Raw genomic sequence first — 20,657 nt, forward strand, 5'->3', positions numbered from 1 at the left:
AAGCAGATTCTCCTGGGAAGCCTTTAAATTCCAGAGGCATGGGTCCCACCCAATCAATTCTGATTCAACTGGTCTAGGATGGGGATACAGTATTATTTAGTATATAGTATTATTTAAACTCTTTCCAGGTGACTCTAATATGCAGCCATAACTGAGAAACACTAATCTTAGCTAAGAATAGCAACAATAGCAGCTAGTATTAGTAACACATATTATGTGTTATGGACTATTCTAAGCACTTTACATGTTACTAGTTCATTCCCTATCTTACAAGTGAAAAAACAGGTCAGGTAACTTGCCCAAAATCACACATAAGCTAAGAGCGGAGTGAGGATTTGATACAGGCACTTTGGATCCAAAACCTATGATTTTAATCACCATGATATACTGCCTAAGCATGAATTATATTCTTTAATAGCAAATAAAATGATTAGAAAAAAAACAAAAAAATGAGATACTTCACATCCTCCTTCTTAGAAGCAGTAGAGTGGCACCTTGTTGCAAAAGTACCAACAAGCTTATTTGGACAGATAAGAATCTTCTTTTCCCAAAAGATTCAAATTTGAGATTTCCACACATAATCCACAAAATAATTTCCTACCTATCATCCTATATAGCCTAGTTATTTAATGTAAGTATCAAAAATTGTTTTAGTTTTAAAACTCAGGGCAGTGATATGTTACATGTACATTTACAAGAAAATTTCCTACCTATTTCAGTTCTGCTAACTCCAATGCCATTATAAATTCTCAAGTAATTAAAGTGACAAGAGTCAGAATCTTCAATGTCAAAGTCACCAAATTTGATGCGCACTCTCTCCCCCATCTTTACACGGATCTCCCATTCGCAAACGGTGCTGTTGGGATAGGTCTGTGGGTAGTTTATGGACGTGAGGGTTCCACTTTCAGGGCCTAGTACAGTATGTCCACATCCATCACCTTAAAAAAAAAAAAGTTAAAAGAACGATAAATTATTATTACATCTTTAACATTATAAATAATCAGGATTTTTTTGGTGAAAATTTTAAAATATGTATGACAGATGTTTTATACCATCAACACTTTCCTTACACAAGATAAAAGGGAAGGCAGAGTTCTTAGTATATCTGCTCATAGGAACCAAAAGAAGCCAGGTACGGTCAAAATAATGATTGCCCTTATGAGTTCAAAGAGCTTTCCACCTCAATAAAGAGGTAAACATAGTTTAGCAATAAATTTATATACATAGCATAATAAATCCAATCTTTAAAAGACTGTCAGTTCATAGTAAATGTAAACTATAAAAATAAAAGTATGTGATCAGCTTCATTCATTTATCACAAACCCTTCTAAAATCTGTGAGAAGTAGGAGGGTATCTAAAAACACTTTACACGTTGCAGAGATTACTGACCATATTACAGTATTTCAAGGCATTCATTCTTGAAGGCATTAAAGCCCTATTTAATGAAATTTAATTTTACTAATTTTACATTCTATTGAAATTTGACTTTTTAGTAGTCCTCCAAAAACCTCACTTTTTCCCTTTAGAATGACAACAACAACAAAAAATAACAGTTTAATGACTTAGTAAAGATTAGGAAAAATAACTTTCATATCTTGGTAGCAGCATTATCTATTCCAGAATTCCTTCACTGTGGGAACTCAGGGAACTTAACATAGTATTGTTTGCATCCTCCTTTTATCATAAAATCTGGTTTTTGAGCACCTAGAAGAGGCATGCAATGTTGAGAAGTTTCAGCTGCTGCTCCAACTGTACCATGTAACATTCCTTAATGATGGGATTCAAATGAATCTCTTTCTAAAAGGAAGACGACACTGTACTAAAATGATAGTATTTTTTTCCTTCAAAATAGCCATTTATAATCACCTCTGGAATAGTTGAGTACTTACACAAAAAAAACTCTTATCAAAAGTGACAGTGCTGAGTTTTGAAGTCAATATGGATACAGACAGCTGTAAAAGGATTTTCTATTATATTATTATTGTTAAGAACAGTGCAGTGCTGATACCATTTACTAGAACAGATGAATGAAACCTTTAAAAGCCTGTGAATAAGAAGTTAATAATCTAGGGGCGCCTGGGTGGCTCAGTCGTTAAGCGTCTGCCTTCGGCTCAGGTCAGGATCCCAGGGTCTTGGGATCGAGCCCCGCATCGGGCTCTCTGCTCCGCGGGAAGCCTGCTTCTCCCTCTCCCACTCCCCCTGCTTGTGTTCCCTCTCTCGCTGTGTCTCTGTCAAATAAATAAAATCTTTAAAAAAAAAAAAGTTAATAATCTAGAAAGTATTTGCAAAATAGTTACTAATTGGATGTATAAGGAACTGTACACGAACCAACGAAAAAGTAATTTCAAACCAGTCTCAAAACTCACTTTAATAAAGGAAAAACTATTTACCTACATTATGATGAAAATACTTCATATCCTTTTCTGATCAAGAAATTTTATTCTCAAATCCCTACTAGTATTTTTGGCCCACTTTTAAAGGTCAATACTAGCAATCTAGCTTCCTAAACAAACATCTATAAAGTTCAGCTTTTGAGCAACATTGCTATCTCACACCTGCTTTCATTCTACACATAGAAACTAGGCATAGTCACTCAATAATATATAAAGGCACCATGAAATAAACATGTGAGTTTTTGTGATACACCCACTGATCTTCTGCAAATATAAAACTTAAGTGTTATACAACTCAGAAGAAAAAAAAAAAACACTCAAATTTTCCCTGAAACTATGATGAAAATACCTTGAATATCTCTACTGAATATCATCTAAATTAGAAACACAGGGATATAAAAACTTTCACTGTGAACATAAATGAATTGTAATAAAAATAACTTTTGAATAATCATTAAAATTTTTCCTTAGAGAAAAATACTATCCCCTAAGACAAAATTTCTAACATTATGAAACTAGTCTGAAATGTTCTCTTACTATTAAAAAGATGAAAATGTGCTTTCTGGAATGTTTAAAACTTTGAAAAGTAGCCACTGAATAGATAACTCAAAATATAAATGTATTTTCTTTAGTGAATAGAAACTAAAGCAGCTTTTTTAAGTGGCTGGAAGTGCTGATAGATTTCAGGAAGCCAAGAATTTCCTATTAACAGCTGAATTCATGACTTAGTAATGGCAGACTGTCCCATCTAATATATTCCCTATGGGCCACTATTTAACTTAAGGTTGCCATTTTAAAATGAATTTTACAAAAAGAGTACAAGCAGTGTTAGGAGTAATTTTTAGACATCTTTATGCTCATATTTGACTGTCAATAAATACACAAATGTTTCTTGCCTTTTCCTCCATAAAGCATAATTTCTACAAGTTAACAAAATAAATACTAACTGATGAAAAACAGGACTTTTGCATGCAGGCTGATGAAGAAAACAATTAAAATGGAGCTGTCTTTTTTCAGTATCTTGTGTAGCGGGAGGGCATGAACAGTCCACAAGTAACGTGCCAAGAATGTTCTAAAATATGTGATGGAGCTCAGAGCTTCCTCCCCCTAGCAAAAAAAGATGGTATGCACCAGAAACCAGAGTTAAAAGAAAGTCTCCAATCTACTACTACAATGAACAAGTTTGAATGTTTCATACTTCCAAGACTATTTGATAAGTTTAATCTGACAAGATAAATAGATTAGCTGGCCTGGATAAACACCTACTGCTATGAAGAATATGTTTAGAATATTACAGTTTGAAAGGGGAGGCTGGGCTTATACATTATCACTAGGCCAGCAGTTTTCAAATGTTTTTCTCAGTTATTCCAAAGTAAGAAATACATTTTACACTGTGATCCTATACACTGCTGCATGTATAATCCCGACCCACTAAAGGGTCCCCACCAGCACTCTGGAAAACACTGTACTGGCATCCAGAGGTCGTAATGTTGAACTCTCAAAGACCTTGTCCTCACTTTTACCCTTAAATTAGAAAATGTGCTTCCGGTTTTTCAGTTCTTAAAAGCAAATCCTATTCTACACCAATGCTTAAAATGACAAAGTATCTAAAAGTAAAACTAAAATCTGGAGAACATTATCAGCTAATCACCTAATACACTTAGACAGTGGTACTCAAATGTGGGAGACGCGGAAGCTCCCATGGGAGCAATTTTACCTCCCAAATGGCAATGTCTGGAGATAGGTTTGGTTGGTTGTCACAATTGAGGGGGTGGGCTACTACTGGCATCTGGTGGATGGAAGCCAGGAATGCTGCTAAACATCCTACATTGTGCACAGGACAGCACCCCCAGAATAAAGAATGATCGATCTTAAACGTCAATAGTACTGAGGTTGAGAAGGCTGACCTACAGTAAAGGCCAGGACATCTCAGACAGAAGATCCGAGTGAGTTCTTGGCCGGGTTTCCTTTGGCCCAAAGAATAATGCTGTTCTGTCCACTGAGGGTACAGCCTAAGGAATACTTTCCTCCCACGGTCAGCAGTTATACTAAAGGGCCTGAGTCCCACTTCCCAATTTTTAAAACAAGTAAATGGAAGTTAAAGGAAAGAAAATCCTTTTTATTAGTCTACAGGCCTGGAGTAATTTTTTTTTTCTGGGTCAACAGCTCTTAAATTAGGGTTTGAAAAAGGGTGCTAATAAGGTCAGGAGTTAAGTCTCCAAATTTTCTGCTTATCTTTGTATGCTTTGGAAAAAATAATGACCTGTGACCAGGAAACAGCACCTACCGTTATTCATTTTCACAAGGCAGAATTGACAAAGACAGCATAACTATGACAGGAAATATAACTTTCACAATGGTTATCCTAGGACCAATCCATGTGCCCTCACCAGGAACTCCAACATCACCAAATCTTTCTCCTTCTCCAACACCATCAACACCATCATCACTGTCAGCTTCTCCTCCTCCTCCTCTAGATGGTCTCCACCAAAGTATAAATGACCATAAAGGACAGAAGCGTGTTAATGTAATTTTTGAATTTCAGTTTTATTTCAGTGGCGAAGAAACACTGGAATTTGATCTTACTGCTCCTTTGTTTGGCTGCTGATTTATCTAGGGGATTACTCAAAGAACATGTGTTCACTTCCTCTGAAGAGGCTAAGGTCAGATGTGTTAAGACAGATACAAATTTTGGTATTTTTCCAGGAAAATAACAATATTTTTTTAAACTACTTAACCCTAGAGAAAACAGAACATTAAACATTTAAATAACAATGAATTAATACAACAAAGAACACATTCTTATTTTAGGCTGCTCTAAACTTCAATTGTTTTTTTTTTTTTTACATACATGCTCATGATATTGATTACATGTGACCCTGCAGCCACCCCCATATTTTAGTCACATTACTAATACGTAATATAAATTATCTTAATGATTGAATTGTATTACTATAAACACTTCATGACTTTTAAAAATACAATACCAAACACAAATGCACAAATATGCCATAAATGTAGAGCAATGTAACTTTCATTACAATCATTATAAACCCTGAACAGTTTATATTTTTCCAGTGAGCTTTCAAGGATTTTTTTTTTTATCACTGTCAATAGGTGAGTCTGACTATACTTCCTCTAAATAAGTGTCATTTCTGTCACATCTTATAATGCATCTGTGAGATCTTATAATAAATCAATTGAAAAAAAAAAGTATTTTAGAGTAGAAGGGCACTCAAAGGAATAACTTGCAAGACTTAACTAATACATCCTATTTCATCTGGCTACAATGAAGATTTTTAATGCCATATTTAGCACTGTGAATTTTTGGACTGAAGTACCATTATCAGTCTTATAAGATTTTTAAAGTTGCATCACTACAAATCTCAAATAAATAATTCAAAGACTACTTTAATTTCACTCGTTTTTTATTTTTTTCACTACTTTAATTTCACTCTTATTTTTTTACGTAATACTATGTAAGATGGATATGCTCCGAAAGCCTAAAGAAGGTCACTGTGGCAATTTTTAGAAAAAGAAATAGCTCCCAGCTTCATTCTTTTTTAAACTTAAACTATTCTCTGCATGTGTGGTAATTTACAAAATTGAATTACATGAAGGAATGTGAGATGTATAAATCCTCTTTAACCCCCACCAAGCACACACCCTACTTAGAACACAGTGGTTAAGCAAATGAGTTCTGGAGTCAGAGAATGAATTTAAATGCCCTATCCACCATTCACTGCGACTTCAGAAAGTTATTTATTGCTGCTAAACCGCAGCTCTGTACAATGGGGACCTAACAATTCAAACACATAGAGTAAAAATTAAATGAGATATTGTATGAAAACACCTAGTATTGAGGGCCTAACCTAGAATAATGCACTCAATAAAGACGCTTTGTTTGAGGATACTAGTACAGTCCTAAAAGACCAGAAAGGCTTTTGCCCATCACATGTAGACACAGGGCATTTGGACACAACCTAAAGTAACAGAACAATGGTCCAGTGGATATTTACATCAGCTTTAAAGTTTCAAGTGCAGTGTCTTGTGAAAAGTATAAAATCCGTAAGAAAGTAACTGTCACTCATCTTCTCCCTGATGACCTCTACTTTCAGTGACTCTCTCAGGAGTACAACCTGGACTTTATTTTTTGTCATTGTTAGAAACACTCCCATCCACCTGTGAAAACCCAAAAACTTTAAAGTCTCATTCTGCTGGTCAGTCTCCTGACCTTTCAGTGTTCTTATACCCACATATTTCCTGTGAACTTGACTTCTTTCTTTTCTCCCCATCTGCTAACCTTGTCCTGGCCTTATGTTTTTCCCTACCCAGCCTGGACCTCATGTCCAGTATTAACTATCTCTTCCGGATACCTTTACTTCCTAGCCACTGTGTCCTTCCTGAGTATCCGCTGCCAAACCCTCAAACCTGGATCTTATGATCTCTCTTTGCCAAAGAACTGAGCACTACTGAGGGGGAAAAAAAAAAAAAAATCACAAAGTCCAGGGGGATAGGTGTCATTAGAGTAATGGGTGCCAGTCTCAGATGGGCACCCAAAGCCACTCAGTATTCTCTTATTCAGTGGTTCTCAGATTTTGTCAACATTAGAATCACCTAAGGGCTAATTAAAGGTTCTCAGGTCCCCCTCTTTATCTCCATAGATTCTGATAAATGTCAGAAAAATCATCTTATATTTGGAAACTGGTTAAAAAAAAGAAAAGGTGAGCAGCACATCTTTTAAATGTCACAGAAGTCAAAAGCTGCCGAAGGATTATAGAGCAAGGTAGTTAGTTGGACTTGCTATTTATCACTGCTGAACAGTCCCAGTTTTGGTTACATGTTAATGTATAGATTGTTGTCTGGTAGAAATGTAGATCATTTCTGTACAGTTGAAAAGATAATCCCAAAGGTTACTGTTTATGACGCTATTGGCCCATTAACCAGACTTAGCCATCTAATCTAGCAATCATATCCTAAGATTATAAACACCTAGTTTCTCAAATATTCTCTGGACAGGATTTAACATCTTACTGGTTCCCTCATTAATGAATGAATAAAATCTTGGATGTGCGTTCATTTTATATTTGCAAGGCAGGTATAATTTTGCCTCTTTTGCAAATTATAACTAGTAAAACAGCTCTACAGTGCTGCCTAGGTACTTCACTTTAACAAACCATAAAACGCTAATAATAACAGCAATCACAAAATACCACAAAAAACTCTTTCCACCAGTGTCCCCCAATATCTACCATCTTCTTGCTCACTTTTCCTTTCTTTTACAGAGGAATTTCTTCTATCCTCCATAATTGATGTCTTACTTCTTTGCTACCTGTTCTAAGTTTCTTTTTTTATTATGTTCAGTTAGCCAGTGTATAGTATGTCATTAGTTTTTGATGTAGTGTTCAATGATTCATTAGTTGCTTATTAACACCCAGTGCTCACAAGTTTCAATGCACTGCAATTCAGCTTCCAAACTGCTATGGGTTGGACTGTGTCCCTTCCAAAGAGATATGTTTAAGTCCAAATTTCTGGTACCAATGAATATAACCTTATTTGGAAACAAGGTCTTAGCAGATGTCATCAAGTTAAAATGAGGTCATACTGAATTAAGGTGGACCGTAATCCAATGACTGGTGTCCACAGACAGACACAGGAAGGACACTATGTTACAGAGGCAGAGGTTGGAATGATGCAAAGGAACTCTGAAGATTAAAATTGCCAGAAGCTAGGAAGAGGCAAGGAAAGATCCTCCCCCAGCATCTTCAGACGGAGAGTATGGCCCCGCTGATATCCCAATTTCAGAATTCTAGCCTCCAAAACTATATGACAGTAAAGTTCTATCGTTTTAAGCCAACTAGATTTGTGGCAATTTGTTATGGCAGCCCTAGGAAACGCAGATCTATCTTACCAATGAAACTACTCACTAGGGCAGCCAATTTCCAAGCTGCCAAAAGTCCATGGATACTTTTCCACCCTTATCATTTGTGATCTTTCCATATTATCTGGCTTTGCTGACCCTTCCTTCCCTCCCATCGTCCTTCCTTCCTTTCTTTGTATCTTCCCTCCCTCCTTCTTAAAATTCTTCTTCCCTAGCTCAGTTCTTTGAACTAATTGCAACTTCTCCTGCATCTTCGTGGACTTATCTTAATACTGACTGCTGATGCTACTGTTCAGGTCTTCCCCCATCCTGTGTATTCTACCAGGGATATCTCCTTACTCCGACTTTAGTTACCACAAAGTCTCCAACCTTTCTCCTAATCCTCAAACCTGTCATCTACTTATATATTAACCACCTCTGTTCATACTGATTCACTCACCAAAAATTTACTGACTACCCAAACAGATTCGATCCCAGCCCTCAAACATTCTAGAAAGAGAGGTGAGTTCTATTAGGAGACATCCTTGCCTAATATTTAAATCCAGGCGTGTCTGATTCCAGAGTCTCTGTACTTTCATAGATCACCAAAGTATGAAATAGTGAAGACAAAGAAAGTGCTCCGATTTTTCAGAGTAAACACAAGCCAAAACCAAAAAGGAAAAATATCTGACAATTTAAATGATACTTTCAGTGGAGCAGAGACCAGGCTGCAAGGAAATCAGCATTTAACAAGTATTCGCTGTGCGCCACACACCAAGAAAAGGAACAGCACAGATGTAGTCTACTTGTTGGAAAGTTCATCACTGAAAAAAGCAGAGATAGAAGGTACTAGAAAGCAGACAGCTGAGAAGAACGATGCACAGGAGCCAGTGGTATTTTGAGCATGACTCCACGTACGGAGCCAAAAACACCATTCAAATTTAAATTATACTAAACCTAACTTACATTCCCTGATGAAGCAGAGTTCTGGATAAGTGGAAGAGCTGGTTTCTGGAAGAAGGAAAGGAGGGAGGAGGCAGCTCCACTGTGCAGGGATGCAAAGCAGGGCAGGCATTCAGCTCTACAAAGTGGGGCAGTCAGAGTGTTCCTGCTGAGCAGTAAGCCCCACTAGAGATCTGATTAGTAGTCCCCATTTGTGTAGATCTAGGCACAATGGCCACATGACTTTCTCCAGTAACCTTGAGCTACCCAGAATCAGAGGAGACAGGGGGGACTGGCACATGAGCCATATTTGGGATCTGTCAAGGGCAAGGGGAAGAGCATCAAAGAGATGAGGGACCTGGGAGGCAGGATGAGAAAGTGTCCAGAGGTAGACAAATGCATTGGGTGAAGGCAGAGGAACCTAAGATGATGTCTTGCTAATACTTCAGGTACAAACTCCTGTCTGCCCCCCAATGGAAAGTCCTCCAGAATCGTGTTCCCAATGATCTTTCCAGCCTTCATTTCTCATTAGCTTCCTCTGACACCAGATTACTGAAACTACCTGATCATTCTCCAGGAATTGGAGCTGTCAAAGAAAAAGGAGGCAGGCAACTACCAGAACCACAACTGGGGGAACTCTGGTAATACCAGAGGTGGCCATCTAAATCAGAGTTTAAAAGACAGCAAAGGAGCACACCCAACTTGCTGACACTGATTTAAGCTGTTAATGTTCTTAAAGATGACCTATCTGACAAGAAGGGCACAGCAGTGTTTTCTAAGAAGAAACCATGGCCACGTGCAGAGTTCTAGTGGAAGGACTCCTCTCACCGAGGGAGCAAAGCAGTCTACCTCCCAGACAGAGGGCAGCTGGCAAACACTGGGCAGGATGTTAGGCCCTGAGCAAGCACGTAGTAAGGTTCAAGAGGGGGCTCTACTCCCATGACACCGAGAAGCCCAGCCTGGACTGCTCACTGTGGGGAGAAGACAACTGACAACAGCACAAAGCGTGTGCAGATGCCCAGAGACTGACATCAAATCATGTAGCTGGAGCAGCACCTTCCCTCCAAAAATGGGTTCTTGATTCACATTTTTTGAACGACCGACATCATGCTAAGTATTAGAAATAAAATGAGTAAACTCTCTGCCAAGACAAATAAATATCTTATATTCAGTGTGATTAATGAATGAAAAGAAGTAAATGAAAAGTCCCGTCTGGAGATGAGTGTGTGATGACGGTTAAAGAACTCTTCTCAGGGATAATACCCAAGAAGGGTTCTGAAGGAAGATTAGGGGTTTACCATGCAAAGAAAGAAAGAACCCTTTCTCTTTAAGTAGAGAAAATAGCATATGTAAAGAAGTCAGTATAGGGAACAAAGCAAAAAAAAAAAAAACAAACACATGAAATTATACTTTAGAGCAATAAAAAGTAGCTCAGTCTTACACATGAACTACAGATAAAAGTTGAGGGATGCTGGTATGAGATTAAGTTGAGAGGAAGGGAGAGACCAGACTGTGAAAAAAATCACATGTATAATATGCAAAGGAATTAGGATTGTACTGTACAGGTGATCAAGAGGCTGCCAGCCACACGGGTCCAGGAAGGCAGAACCCCAGTACTTAAGAACCATGGCCAGAACCAGCCAATATCTGCCCCCAATTATTAGGCAGGAGCAAGGCATGGGGCTCAAGAAGGAAGCAGGAAGCCAAGACCAGGGGCTTGGAGTCTTGCTACTCATTGCATCAGGACAGGCTTTTACACTCCCATGCTTTCCTGACTCCTTGCTGTTCTGATGCTGTGATCTTCACTTCTCAAATGTTTGTCTTCCCTGTGGACTACAAACCTATCAATCCTTTAAAGCTCACTCAGTCAATACCACTTTATCAGCAAGCTTCTCCTACTTCCTGTGGGCTCTTCTTCCCTTGAAACCGATAGCAGTAAGCAACCTCCCTTGCTTATTTTTATATATAATTCAACTTAAAGATAATTATTTCCCCAACTAGACTGTAGGTTCTCTATAAACAATTACAATGTTTTACTCTTCTCTAAATGTCTCAGGACTGTACTGACATATGTGCACACATGCCGGGAAGCTCAGAGTCGGTACAACTTTATGCTGCAAGTTCTTAACGAGAGGATGATAAAGAGTACCAGCATTTTTTCTTTGATCAACCAAGCAATTCAGTTTTGACTGCACACTTGCATGCAACCAGCTCAACAAAAGCCTTGCAAGAAACCTGGGCCACTCTCAGAAAGCAGCTGAGGGAGCCTGCACCTTGGGGGTCTTCCCCATAATTCAAGTAGCTAATCAACATTTTTCTTCCAACTACATATCCTTCAGAGTGCAGGCTAATCGAGTTGGTAATATTTTAGCAAACTTTTAAGATCACTCCATTATCCCATTTGCTTCAGCGGAAACTGGCATCCACTAAATACTAGTTTATTTGAATATCTGTATTTTCTGTCCTCGTGGATTATATTGATTTAATCCACATAATGATCTGGGAAATTAGCATTATGTAGGTTTCTAAGTTATTATTTTGAACTGATATACCTTCTTAAAGATCCCACCCTAAATGAAGAATTTAATCAAATGGACTAAAGAAAATACTGTAATAGCAATTCCAAACAATGGAGTAATTACTTCATAAATAATGTCTTAGGCTGAATTTTTACATTTTGAATTTTTTTGCTGTATTTTTAAGTATGCTGTCTTAAATTAGCCTACACAATTAATTTCAACACAGTATGTCTACAGAACATAACACAAATGATTAAAATTATAACCATGTAAGATTTTTATGTAGGTGTGTGAATACAGAATAGGAAGAAACATAAAAATCATAAGTTGATAGATTAGGGGGTAGAACTGTGGGTAATTATCAATTAAGTTTTTGGTTTTGAACAACTATAATTATCTGTACAATATTTAAAAAATAAAGTGGCAAGGCCATGGTAAGGTTGTAAACTGAATCCATGAGCCACACAAGAAAAACTGCCACGTTGTCTCACTTCTTATTTCTATAATCACATTTCACTATCTCTATGAAGCTTTTCCTAATCCCAATAATTTTACGTCATTATTCTACATCCTTCCAACTAATCAAGAAGTTCAAATGGAAACTATCTGCATGCATTCAATTAACACGCAATATTACCACCTGAGCTTTCACATCCTAGGTTCATTTTGTAAAGTATAATCCTAAACTTAAAACCACCTCTATATACATGTAGCCTTTCCTCATCATACTATACTCATAATTTCTTTTTGGAAATTAATTCATTTGTCATTTTCATGGCAGCACTGGTACTTTCACTTACACCAATTTCACGATCTTAAGGTTTTTGTTTTGTTTTGTTTTTATGTTGGTCTTCTAGAATGAAGCTGAGATGTTCAGACAGAATTATTAACCATCTCCAGTGGGAAATAATATTTCCTCTTTGCTTTTAACACCGGGAAATATACCTAAAATCAATGACCTATAATTTTACAATTAATTTTTCATTTACAAGTTTTAAAAATGTGGATTTTAAACCTAATCATTAGCACATGTGGAATTTATGTTGTATTTCTAATTTTCACTGGGAAAAATTAATCAGAAATACAGCAGAAAAAGGATGCTTTGATTTTTGCCTCTGAACCAAAACTACATGTAAGAGGCCTAATGTTTTATCGGACCAAGAAAAAACAACTGAAAATTCTAAATTAATCTAGTGTTGATATTAAAAATAATTACAAATGTTCATAAGGGAGATGTGTTCATTTCTGACAATTCACAAATACTATTGAAAAACTATTTACCTGCATCACAACCAAATAAAGGCATTATTTGACAGAAAACAAGTTTTCCCCACACATCAGTTCTGACACCATTGTGAAACTGAATGATTAAGAATGAACTTGACTGGTTTCATAGACTTATTAGAAAATAAAAATCAATATTTCACAAGTATTTCATATTAATAGGCATAAACAAGTCAGTCTTAATAAATTGTAAAAATTGGGGCGCCTGGGTGGCTCAGTTGGTTAAGTGACTGCTTTGGCTCAGATCATGATCCCAGGGTCCTGGGATCGAACTCAGCAGGGAGCCTGCTTCTCCCTCTTCTGCTCCCCCTGCTTGTGCTCTCTCTCTCACTCTGTCAAACAAATAAATAAAATCTTAAGAAATAAATTGTAAAAATTAATTCCCTGATATTTTACCACATTCACATAATAATCTAACCCAGAAGGTAGCCAAGCCCTCCAGGACATGAACTAGGAAGCTGAGCTCCTGAGATGAAGGGACACAAATTTCTAGTCAACATGTAAATCAGGGACACAGAATCATTCATAGTAGACTCTCAACTTCCTATTAAATACATTTATTACAGTAGCAAACATGCAATCAGCATGATAAATTTGATCAACTTAAGTTTTTCAGATGTGTTACAGAAAAAAAATGCTTTCAACAATAAAAAGATTTTGAAGATGAACTCAACATCAAACTTAAAACTTAAAAATATAAAAATGTAAGCTGTATCTAAAACACCATCATAGTACAATTAAATGTGAGGAAATACAATCTATTTTTAAGTAAATGAAATAATATTGGTTAAAATACATCTGTTATGAAAGGAATAACTATGTTATCTGCTCAAGAATAGCTATGTATATAGCATTCCAGCTGACCCTTGAACAACGCAGGGGTTAAGGGAGCTGACTCCCCGTGCATAGTCAAAAATCCATCTATAATATTTGACTCTCAGAAACTTTCCTAATAGCTTACTGCTGACCAGAAAACTGACCAGCTTTACAGGTAACAGTCAATTAACACGTATTCTGTATGTTACTGGTATTATATACTATATTCTTATAATAATACCTAACTTTTTCAATATCATAAAAATATTTCTAGGCTATGCAGTTCTGCGAGTTTTTTCAAATTGTTGTAAATCTCTGAAAAATTTTCTATTATATTTATTGGAAAAAAAATCAGCACATACAAATGGATCAGCACAGTTCAAATCTGTGTTATTCAAGGGTCAACTGTAACTGGAATGAGCGTAACATCTTCTGCTACTTCACAATGATGTCTGAAAGATTTTTTAAAATTCCTGAAGCACAGTTCTCCTTCAGCATATACATTAAATGCATTTCTACCTAGATTGGCTAAAGAAAGAAAAACCTAAATATCACAAAAAATTTTTTCACAACTGCAGAAAATTTGGAAGAGCATACAGAAATTACCCATAACTCTACCACCAAAAGACAACTATTTTATTATTTCTTTTCAGTCTTCTTCCTAAGATTTCTTATAAAGTAAAAACTCCAGTTTGTCACTTAACACTACAATATTGTAGACACTCCCATTATTAAAAATTCTACAGGTGTTTTAAAACACTGGTTCTCATTTTGAAATGAGACCTCTTTCCAGCTTACGTGAGGGAATACCAATGGAACCCGAAGCATATGTCTGTTAGATTAGTTAAGACTGGTTGAAAAGCAATTCCACTACAGACTGCATCAAGGTCCTCTGGGTAAAAAATGTAATTTTTAAAAATTAGAGAATTGAAATCTCACACAATTCCTGAGTTTCCAGTGATATATACCTAACTGGTTCTTATTTATTAACCTCATAAACTAAAAATTAATAATGATAATCACTTATAGCTATATTACGCTTTTCCATTTACAAAACTCCTACGTACTATCATTTCATTTGTGTTAGTCTATGAAATAGGTATGTATCTCATATCACTGATGTAGAAAACTGAGGTACAAAGAAATTAAATGACTTAACAAAACTTACCCAATCAACTTAAAAGAATGAGAAATCAGAGGTCTTTTAAATTACCACCATCATTTCTATTTGCGTTAATCTATACTGTTTATATAGGACATAACCGTGAAAGAGACCATATATTTGTTAAAATGCTGTGCTAAAAACAAATTAAGCCTTGAAAGAAAATAAGGTAATATTGCATGTTAATTAGGCCAGGTTCGAGAAATTCTGAAAATTAAGGCAACTGCCTCATGTGGGGAGACATATAACTGATTCCATACTGTTCAAAGATTTTTTTAAAAACATGATATAAAAACTCTCAGTCTAGAAATAAGCAAAACAGTATTCTGCTTATGAAGTTACATTCCTTTCTATATCAAGATACCTTACATGTTTTGTGTCTCAGTTCCTTTATGTTTGAAATGGAATAACACTATCTCAGATGGGTGTGGTTAGGATTAACTGACTTAATACACATACATCACTTAGAAATGTGCCTGCCACAAAGTCCCAATTAGTGCTGTAAGCCTTCTTGTTTTTTGTTTTTCCTACTAGAAGGAAAATACAAGCATACAGTCTAAAACTTCAACAGGGGCGGGGGGGGGAGGATTTCACACTTAAGTGCTAATGTTTAAGAATTTATTTAAGAAGATGATCTAACTAAAAACCTGAATGCCAAGCATCTAACTTTAAGTTACACTATGTAGAAATGTGCCTAGAGCTAAAAGAGATCAGTTTGCCAAATATATATATTTTTTATTGTTAGATTATACTTCCACATGCCTGTCAAAGTTTCAGCGTCTTCATAATGACAGGCTTATGGCCATGATTCCACACTTTACTGAAAACCATATGAGACCAACATTTCAGCTGGACTTAAACATGGAGATCAACTTAAAATAAAAATCTTCCCAGCAATAAGTAACAATCCAACCCATATCCTTCTCACTGCAATAGAGAAGGAAATGCAATGGAAAAATGTGTTCAATAACTGATGCCAAACTGATTCAAAAATTGCGGTTCGCTGCCTGAAAATAGTACTAAAGGGCGGAGGAGGAATCAGCCTTGCATTCTCTTTCCACTATGATTATTATTCAATAAACAGTTTTGCTCAATTCTGAAAGAGGTATTTAAAGGACTGTGGATGGAAAAAAAGTTTTGTCACTTTCTGGAAGGGCTTACCCTTTTAACTCGGAATGCTCCATCTAGGAACACAGCACGTTGCCTTGGGTCAGACTGTCTGACCCAGGCAATCCAGACCACCAACAGGAATAACAGTAAGGTATCATAAAGGGCATGTCCAGAATCCAAGACTCAAAGCTAACCAGAACCAATGTCATTCGCTTTTGAACCTGAGCACTTTTCACAAAAGATAATTACTGCCACTTGCCTTTAATTGGTTTAAGATGCTATGTAATTATCTTGCCTTTCTACTCTGTCCATCAGTGTAGCCTAACTTTAGGGGTCGCACCTCCAAAACTTCTTTTTCCTCCCAAAGATTTTCCCCAGAACAATCCAATACCAAAACAGAGGCCTTCATAGCAGGGTCTCGCTTCTCTCTTTTCAGAAAAACCAAAGGCCTTGTCAAAAAGTAAAACCGCGCCAACTCGGGGGGACAACAGGCGGAGCCCACCTTTGCAACTCAACCCAGCGAGTGCTGGGCCAGGTCTGGCCAGGCACCGAAGCGCACCGCACCTCCCCCGCGCATCTGCAGATTCGGCTCACGTGCCGGAGACCCGGCATCCCAGAGGTTCCCCCTGCGCCCCGCACACTCCCCGGGGACCACTCACCTTGCTGGGCTCCGGCGTCCTCGAGCAGCAGGACCAGGATAAGTAGGAGCAGGAGGAAGAGAGGCATGGGGAAGGAGGAGGAGGAGTTGGAGCGGGGAGGGAGAGGGCGGGAGAGGGGTAGCGCGGCCCGGGCGGGGGCGGCGGCCGCGGCCCGGACTCGGAGACGGTGAGGGCTGCGCCCGGCTCTCACCACCGCCCGGCTCCCCATCGCGGTGGCCGGCAGTCCGCCTGCATAGTGCGGGCGCCCCAGGCGAGGAGGCGGCGGTTCCGGCGGGAGAGCAAGAAGCAGCGCGCGCTGTGCCCCGCGCCGGGACCCTTTCTGACCCTCGCTCCGCTTTCGCCTCCTCCTCTTTAGTTCCTTCCCTCAGCTCCCTGCCCCGAGACCCCCAGACCAGAACGCAGGGGAAGAGGGGGAAGGAGGTGGGGTACTCGAGCCGCGAGGGGCGGCTGCGGAGGAGCTAGGGGGACGCGCCTCCCGCACCGCGTTCCTCAACCCGACCCCGACTCGCAGCACACGCCCGGGGCTCCGGCTAGCTGGCAGGCAGACCAGCCGCCCGCTCCCTCGCGCTCCCTCTGGCGCGCATTGACCACGCCTCCTCGGCCCGCCACGGCCAATCCGCAGTTGGCTCCGGTCCGTCTCCCTCCGCGCCTCCCAATCAACGCGCTCTCTCCTCGGTCGGCCCGTTAGCTCTCCAGCCCACTCCTTGAGCTCAACCGCCCCTCATCTCTCTCCTCCAATCCCCTGCAGCCTTAGCAAAGCGTCCCACCCGCCTCCCCCAATCCGGGTTCCGCCCCCAAGCTCGGGCCCCCGGCGGCCCCGCCCCGCCCGCGCGCCTGTTATTGTTGGGACCGCAGCCGAAGCTGATGTCGCTTCGGCGGCCGCTAGCTCTGGTCAGTGACTTCCGGGACTTCCCCCATCCCTCTCTCTTTGCTCCTCAGGCCCCGCTTGTTCATTGCTCCTCCCCGCCTCACATCAGGCCACTGGAAGGGGTGGGAAGCCAGGATCCTGGATGGTTTTAGCTGGGAGCTGAGGCTAAGAAACCTTTTACAAAAAAATAGAGCGTGTTTTTTTTTTTTTTTTTTATTAAAACTACAGCCAGTTGTTGCAGCAACTCCGAGTTAAAATTAAAAAATACAGTGTTCAGTTTTTAAAAAATATGTATTTCTTGTTTCCTATGCCTTTTACTATATTTACTATATTGGGGGCAGGACCAAAAATATAAAAAAACATATAACAAGATCCATGCCCCCAAAGCAGTGTAAACCTAACATCCTAACGTTCATTCAGCCATTCTACCGAGATTTGTTGACCACCTGCTATCTGTTTGCAAACCTTATACTGAGACTTGGGGGATTTACAGCCATAATACAGAAATCTTTCCAGGATTTAGTGTTGGTACAGAGATGGAAATACATCATGAAAGTCAGAGTGCAACAAATGCTAATTAGAGTCAGGAGCAATTCGATGGAGACTGTAAGTAAATGCAGTGACAAAAACAACTGGTTTTTGGGAAAGGGGAATCCACAGGAGTGGGCAGTGATTGGTTTAGGAAAAAGGTGCCATCCTGGATGTTTTTAATATGGGCTCTCAAGAAGAGGATGGTGTCATTAACAAATACAGAAAACTGGAAAGGTGAATCAGGTTGTATAGGCAAGTGAATTAATTTTGGACATACTGAATTTGAGATGCTCACTCAGCAGCCAGTATTTGAAGTTCTATAACAGGCAGGTGGACATTTTGGTCTAAAGCTCAGGTTGAGGAGTGCCTTGAAGTTATGGGTAAGAGTAATAAATGGATGTGCTATTCAAAACCATGGAAAGGACTGGTATCTTCAAATGAAAAGCTAAGAGTTGGAAAGGACTCTGGAGGTCATCTTGTTCAACTCCACTATAAACCCCTCATACATTAAACTCTTCTAACAAATTTATTCAATAAGCATTTATTGGATGTCTGTTAGACCCTGCTATGCTATAGGACTAATGTAGGCAATGGACATAAGAAATTCAACAGGAGGAGCCTACATTCTGTGGTGGAGGTGAACAAAATCATTGCTGTCAGTGCCATTTTGGAGGTATAGACTAGTACTACAGTGGAAGGAGTTCAAGGAACCCATTATGGTGACTATGAAACTCCAGCTGAGTTTTGAATAAAAAGACAAAGTGAGGAAAGTGATCTTCCTCTTGAATAAAAAGACAAAGTGATCTGAAGCTACAGGCAAAGTAGGCTAGCTCACAGGCACCAGGGTCAATCCTGTTGAGGGAGCTCGATGGGGTTAACTACTGCTGATTTGATAGGAGGAGCTGAGAACTAGTCTGGAAAAGTTGATAGGGGCAAGATCTAAGGCTAAGGAGTCAAGATTTTATGACACTGAGAAACAGCTAAAGGGTTCTAAGAAAGAGTGACATTATCAAATTTTTATTTCAGAAAACCAGGCAGGAGGGTGGGGAATAGATTGGAGAGAGCAAAACTGGAAGCCAGGAAGAACTCATCTGGAGACTGGTTCAGTGACTTGTAAAGGCAGTGACAGTGAACCTGAACTGCAGGGGCAGTGGGCTTAGACGGGAGACTAACATGAAGGATATTTATGAATGTAGTGACTGATTAGATGTGGGGAATAAGGAAGAGTCAAGGAAGATGCTCAGGTTTCTAGGCAGAAGAGTTGCCTTTCACATAGCAAGGGAACATGATAAGGGGAACTGGTCTGGTTGGATATGGAAGTAGAAGATAAGTTTATGAGCTCAGTATTGGACATGTCAAACATGAGGTGCTGACATGGCAAGCAGTCAGTCACATACTAAGACTTGTGGTAATAGTCTCTCTGAGACAACCCATCTTGTTTTTTGGACAACTTTTGTAGGGCACTGAATGATGACTTTAAGGCCACAGAAATGGAGACAGAGCCAGGTCTTGTGAATCTCAGGCTGGCATTCTGCTGACTACATGGAACTGCACCAGACAGAGGATTCACCTGTGAACTCTCAGCGTGATAGAAGCCTTGTTGGAACAGGCAAAACCTGGCCTATCCTCCCCTCTACTGCTTGATAACACAGCATGAAAAGATGCCAACTATAAATACCTAAAGTAAGAGGTAGGAGTACTCACATTTTTTCATCCCTGTTTTACTGACTGGTATTTTAAAGGGTGATTAAAAGTGCATAATAGAGTAGTGAAGAGCTCCTGAATGAGGTCAGTGGCAGGAAAGGGATGAAGGAGGAAGGGGCAAATTGGAGTTTTATTTAAAGAGGTGAAATCAAAAGTTCTTGGTGACTGATGCTCTATGACAATTGCCATATTTCTATGCTTCAGCTTCCTGGGTTTCGCTTTGGCGCTATAGAGTATGGAACTCTGGCTAGAGAACATCTCTGGAGATCCTAGAGCTATATGTCTAGGGGAATTATAGGTATAACACAGATGTGGGAGGTGGTTGATGCTATTTCTGTCCCAATTCCCTCCCCATTTCTGAGCATTGTCACTTTACTGAGTTGCAAAAACAATGACAAGATTGCTCTGCGATGATGAAAATCTCCTTGTGGGACCACAGGTCCCTGCCTGTGGATAGTGCAGAATTATGGTTTACCTTACTCACTCCCTGCATGTTGCTTTAGCCAATTTAGTCATCTTCCTTACCTCTGGGACTTGGGTGTGTTTGGGGGTTAACATCTGCAGAGGCAATAGGAGCAATACTTACCCAGAATCATTTTACCCACATGGCTCAGATGGCTGGGCTAGGTAGAAACTGGGAATTCTAATCAGGACCCAAAATGGATAGTTCTGGAGGAGGCCGTCATCATAACAGTTAGAGGCTCCCAGAAGCTCAAGTGCTTCCACAAGGCAAGCCCAGGTCCCAGCTCCTTCCTACAGCGTTTCAAACAGATACGGGTTTTAGAGCTTCCCTTGGGGACAAGCCCAA

The 20,657-nt window shown here is 39.3% G+C and overlaps 1 protein-coding gene across 1 annotated transcript in view; it reads right to left on the minus strand.

Moving 5' to 3' along the window:
- The window catches only part of DCBLD2 (discoidin, CUB and LCCL domain containing 2), a 90,990-nt gene extending 73,715 nt beyond the window's left edge, over window positions 1-17,275 (minus strand). The window contains exons 1-2 of the mRNA XM_028119153.2: window positions 16,747-17,275; window positions 711-938 (exon numbers count right to left, since the gene is read on the minus strand). Of these exons, the coding sequence (XP_027974954.2) occupies window positions 711-938; window positions 16,747-16,954 (436 nt within the window). The 5' untranslated portion in view covers window positions 16,955-17,275. The remainder of the gene's footprint in view (window positions 1-710; window positions 939-16,746) is intronic.
- Between the last annotated feature and the right edge of the window lie 3,382 nt (window positions 17,276-20,657).

The sequence above is a fragment of the Eumetopias jubatus genome, unplaced genomic scaffold (assembly GCF_037043125.1).
Source record: "Eumetopias jubatus isolate StellerSeaLion01/CBP00866 unplaced genomic scaffold, mEumJub1_p1.0 scaffold_1, whole genome shotgun sequence".
Taxonomy (NCBI): domain Eukaryota; kingdom Metazoa; phylum Chordata; class Mammalia; order Carnivora; family Otariidae; genus Eumetopias; species Eumetopias jubatus.